Source organism: Gymnoscopelus braueri (genome assembly GCF_963280865.1).
Source record: "Gymnoscopelus braueri genome assembly, chromosome: 13".
Taxonomy (NCBI): Eukaryota; Metazoa; Chordata; class Actinopteri; order Myctophiformes; family Myctophidae; genus Gymnoscopelus; species Gymnoscopelus braueri.
This window is the reverse complement of record NC_137615.1, coordinates 746,465-752,500: the sequence shown is the minus strand read 5'-3', so window position 1 is coordinate 752,500 and position 6,036 is coordinate 746,465. Positions and strand designations below refer to the sequence as shown.

The 6,036-nt window shown below is 40.4% G+C and overlaps 1 protein-coding gene across 2 annotated transcripts in view; it reads right to left on the bottom strand.

Annotated features, from left to right (window-relative positions):
- The window catches only part of cdc27 (cell division cycle 27), a 56,322-nt gene that overhangs the window by 1,398 nt on the left and 48,888 nt on the right, over window positions 1-6,036 (bottom strand). For both annotated transcript variants that reach the window (XM_080447447.1, XM_080447448.1), the window contains exons 17-18: window positions 4,160-4,288; window positions 3,560-3,634 (exon numbers count right to left, since the gene is read on the bottom strand). In XM_080447447.1, coding sequence (XP_080303573.1) covers window positions 3,560-3,634; window positions 4,160-4,288 — 204 coding nt within the window. The remainder of the gene's footprint in view (window positions 1-3,559; window positions 3,635-4,159; window positions 4,289-6,036) is intronic.

Genomic DNA, 6,036 nt, shown 5'->3' with positions numbered 1-6,036 from the left:
TTATACATCTATATAGAAGACCTATACACAAGATACACTTATATACACACTATATATACACACACTATACACTTATATACACAAGATACACTTATATACACACTATATATACACACTATACACTTATATACACAAGATACACTTATATACACACTATATATACACACTATACACTTATACATCTATATATAAGACCTACACACAAGATACACTTATATACACACTATATATACACACTATACACTTATACATCAGGGTTTCCATTTTGGAAAAAGACCTCTGTGGATAGCTTTAAAGCACCATTACACCTAAGACAGACCTCTGTGGATAGCTTTAAAGCAACATTACACCTAAGACAGCCTCTGTGGATAGCTTTAAAGCAACATTACACCTAAGACAGCGTCTGTGGATAGCTTTAAAGCACCATTACACCTAAGACAGGCCTCTATGGATAGCTTTAAAGCACCATTACACCTAAGACAGACCTCTGTGGATAGCTTTAAAGCACCATTACACCTAAGACAGGCCTCTGTGGATAGCTTTAAAGCACCATTACACCTAAGACAGCCTCTGTGGATAGCTTTAAAGCACCATTACACCTAAGACAGCCTCTGTGGATAGCTTTAAAGCAACATTACACCTAAGACAGACCTCTGTGGATAGCTTTAAAGCAACATTACACCTAAGACAGCCTCTGTGGATAGCTTTAAAGCAACATTACACCTAAGACAGCGTCTGTGGATAGCTTTAAAGCACCATTACACCTAAGACAGGCCTCTATGGATAGCTTTAAAGCACCATTACACCTAAGACAGACCTCTGTGGATAGCTTTAAAGCACCATTACACCTAAGACAGGCCTCTGTGGATAGCTTTAAAGCACCATTACACCTAAGACAGCCTCTGTGGATAGCTTTAAAGCACCATTACACCTAAGACAGCCTCTGTGGATAGCTTTAAAGCAACATTACACCTAAGACAGACCTCTGTGGATAGCTTTAAAGCACCATTACACCTAAGACAGGCAGCCTCTGTGGATAGCTTTAAAGCACCATTACACCTAAGACAGCCTCTGTGGATAGCTTTAAAGCACCATTACACCTAAGACAGCCTCTGTGGATATCTTGAAAGCACCATTACACCTAAGACAGACCTCAGTGGATAGCTTTAAAGCACCATTACACCTAAGACAGCCTCTGTGGATAGCTTTAAAGCACCATTACACCTAAGACAGACCTCTGTGGATAGCTTTAAAGCACCATTACACCTAAGACAGCCTCTGTGGATAGCTTTAAAGCACCATTACACCTAAGACAGACCTCTGTGGATAGCTTTAAAGCACCATTACACCTAAGACAGACCTCTGTGGATAGCTTTAAAGCACCATTACACCTAAGACAGACCTCTGTGGATAGCTTTAAAGCACCATTACACCTAAGACAGACCTCTGTGGATAGCTTTAAAGCAACATTACACCTAAGACAGACCTCTGTGGATAGCTTTAAAGCACCATTACACCTAAGACAGCCTCTGTGGATAGCTTTAAAGCAACATTACACCTAAGACAGCGTCTGTGGATAGCTTTAAAGCACCATTACACCTAAGACAGGCCTCTATGGATAGCTTTAAAGCACCATTACACCTAAGACAGACCTCTGTGGATAGCTTTAAAGCACCATTACACCTAAGACAGCCTCTGTGGATAGCTTTAAAGCAACATTACACCTAAGACAGCGTCTGTGGATAGCTTTAAAGCACCATTACACCTAAGACAGGCCTCTATGGATAGCTTTAAAGCACCATTACACCTAAGACAGACCTCTGTGGATAGCTTTAAAGCACCATTACACCTAAGACAGGCCTCTGTGGATAGCTTTAAAGCACCATTACACCTAAGACAGCCTCTGTGGATAGCTTTAAAGCACCATTACACCTAAGACAGCCTCTGTGGATAGCTTTAAAGCAACATTACACCTAAGACAGACCTCTGTGGATAGCTTTAAAGCACCATTACACCTAAGACAGGCAGCCTCTGTGGATAGCTTTAAAGCACCATTACACCTAAGACAGCCTCTGTGGATAGCTTTAAAGCACCATTACACCTAAGACAGCCTCTGTGGATATCTTGAAAGCACCATTACACCTAAGACAGACCTCAGTGGATAGCTTTAAAGCACCATTACACCTAAGACAGCCTCTGTGGATAGCTTTAAAGCACCATTACACCTAAGACAGACCTCTGTGGATAGCTTTAAAGCACCATTACACCTAAGACAGCCTCTGTGGATAGCTTTAAAGCACCATTACACCTAAGACAGACCTCTGTGGATAGCTTTAAAGCACCATTACACCTAAGACAGACCTCTGTGGATAGCTTTAAAGCACCATTACACCTAAGACAGACCTCTGTGGATAGCTTTAAAGCACCATTACACCTAAGACAGACCTCTGTGGATAGCTTTAAAGCACCATTACACCTAAGACAGACCTCTGTGGATAGCTTTAAAGCACCATTACACCTAAGACAGACCTCTGTGGATAGCTTTAAAGCACCATTACACCTAAGACAGACCTCTGTGGATAGCTTTAAAGCACCATTACACCTAAGACAGACCTCTGTGGATAGCTTTAAAGCACCATTACACCTAAGACACGCGACCTCTGTGGATAGCTTTAAAGCACCATTACACCTAAGACAGCCTCTGTGGATATCTTTAAATCACAGCTCAAGACCTACTTCTCACTCTTGCTTTTAGCTGATTTTGTGGTAGATTTGTAAGTGTTGTTATCCATGTCCTCACTGTATTGCCTGATTCACTGCCTTTTGCTATTATTTGAATGTTTTATGCTTTTCTTTTTTTTGCTTTATTGTTAAAGTAGTTGTAATTGTATTGTTGCTGTGAAGCACTTTGAGCTGCATGTCATGTCATGAAAGGTGCTCTACAAATAGCTCTACATAGCTCTTAAACACACTATAAACTACTTCTATACACACTATACACACTATAAACTACTTATATACACACTATACACACTATAAACTACTTATATACACACTATAAACTTCTACACCAGAAGCTCATCAGAGCTAGATGAGTCTGACCCATAGAGGTATAATATAACTAGAGGGCGGATTGCCCCGCCCCCAGCTATCATTTCAATGAATGTGCTCAGTGGCGTTTTGAAGCACCCGGAAACCTGCCGGAAGTAGAATTATTGGTTTGATTTTGTACCCCCATAGAGTTATGAGCATGCGCACTAGTGTCCTTTTTGCGTTCTACGGCAGCCCGTGTGTCAAGGATTGAACGCGATATATTTATTAAATACACTCGAGATGCATATTTATATGTAAATGCATATGTATGTATGTATACTATGTTTACATATTTATATGTATAAATATCTCTCAGCATGTTTTGCGCGTGCATGTATTTCTCCCCGCCTGCAGTTCCAGCTTTGGCCACTGGGGTGGCGGCTTCAATGTTTCTCAGCAACTCTGGGGGCTTGGTCTGACCCAACTTCTTATACACCTAGAGGTTAAAGTTCAAAGGTCAGGTTACCTTGCCGATGAGGAAGTAAACCAGAGACTCTTTGGGAACGATTTGTTTCAACTCCTCTAACTCCTGTAGAGCAGCCTGGAACACACACACACACACACACACACACACATTACCATGTGCACGGAACAACAAAGCCTGTTTTTCGCTTTCCCAAACTGTCAGCTGTTTATTAGCGTTTTTATGTAAAGAGAATGTCGCCATGGTTACGGCTGCCCAGCTGTGGGATGGCCCCGCGAGCTATGGGATGAATGGCTCCCGGGTTGCCAGATCATGTGCGCATATCCCCCCACGGGTATGGACTAGTAATAATAATTATAATAAGACCGGCTCAGATTCCCGTTGTTCTCAATAAACCACAGCAACCATGTATAGTATTAATAGTATTAATAATATATGTACCTTGTATTTCTCATTAGTGAACAGTATGTAGTATTATATGTATGTAGTATTATATGTATGTAGTATTATATGTATGTAATATGTATGTAGTATTATATGTATGTAGTATTATATGTATGTAGTATTATATGTATGTAGTATTATATGTATGTAGTATTATATGCATGTAGTATTATATGTATAAACAGTATAAATATGTACCTTGTATTTCTCGTTAGCGAACAGTATGGAGGCTCTGTGGAATTTGCACAGGGGGTTTTTGGGGTCGATGTTGATGGCTCTGTTCAGAGTCTCTAAAGCACAGTCTGACTTCTTCAAAGCATGTTGGACCTGCACACACACACACACACACACACACACACACACACACACACACACACACACAGTGTAACAGAACATAGTAGGCTAAGTGAGGATTGTAAGTTTAACTCACAATAAAGCTACATAACATGTAAAACATGTGAAATATAAATCAATATGGTGACAAAATACACTTTGTGTCTGTATTCATGTCCAACATGTCACCAGCATTCAGAATATGACTGTAAATGAAATATCATCATGTGATAAATGACGTGATATCAGAATGCCATACACTGGCATACCACTATATGTGACACAGTAAGACTGAACATTAATTAACATTAATTAACATTATGATTAACATTATTAATGAACGTACCACTCCTATGTGACACGGTAACACTGAACTCTGAGCTTTAATTAACATAAAGTAACACTGATGACATAACGTATCACTCCTATGTGACACAGTAACACTGATGACATAACGTATCACTCCTATGTGACACAGTAACACTGAGGACATAACGTATCACTCCTATGTGACACAGTAACACTGATGACATAACGTATCACTCCTATGTGACACAGTAACACTGAGGACATAACGTATCACTCCTATGTGACACAGTAACACTGAGGACATAACGTATCACTCCTATGTGACACAGTAACACTGAGGACATAACGTATCACTCCTATGTGACACAGTAACACTGATGACATAACGTATCACTCCTATGTGACACAGTAACACTGAGGACATAACGTACCACTCCTATGTGACACAGTAACACTGATGACATAACGTATCACTCCTATGTGACACAGTAACACTGATGACATAACGTATCACTCCTATGTGACACAGTAACACTGATGACATAACGTATCACTCCTATGTGACACAGTAACACTGAGGACATAACGTATCACTCCTATGTGACACAGTAACACTGATGACATAACGTATCACTCCTATGTGACACAGTAACACTGAGGACATAACGTATCACTCCTATGTGACACAGTAACACTGATGACATAACGTATCACTCCTATGTGACACAGTAACACTGATGACATAACGTACCACTCCTATGTGACACAGTAACACTGAGGACATAACGTACCACTCCTATGTGACACAGTAACACTGATGACATAACGTATCACTCCTATGTGACACAGTAACACTGATGACATAACGTATCACTCCTATGTGACACAGTAACACTGATGACATAACGTATCACTCCTATGTGACACAGTAACACTGAGGACATAACGTATCACTCCTATGTGACACAGTAACACTGATGACATAACGTATCACTCCTATGTGACACAGTAACACTGAGGACATAACGTATCACTCCTATGTGACACAGTAACACTGATGACATAACGTACCACTCCTATGTGACACAGTAACACTGATGACATAACGTACCACTCCTATGTGACACAGTAACACTGATGACATAACGTATCACTCCTATGTGACACAGTAACACTGATGACATAACGTATCACTCCTATGTGACACAGTAACACTGATGACATAACGTATCACTCCTATGTGACACGGTAACACTGAGGACATAACGTATCACTCCTATGTGACACGGTAACACTGATGACATAACGTACCACTCCTATGTGACACAGTAACACTGATGACATAACGTATCACTCCTATGTGACACGGTAACACTGATGACATAACGTATCACTCCTATGTGACACGGTAACACTGATGACATAACGTACCA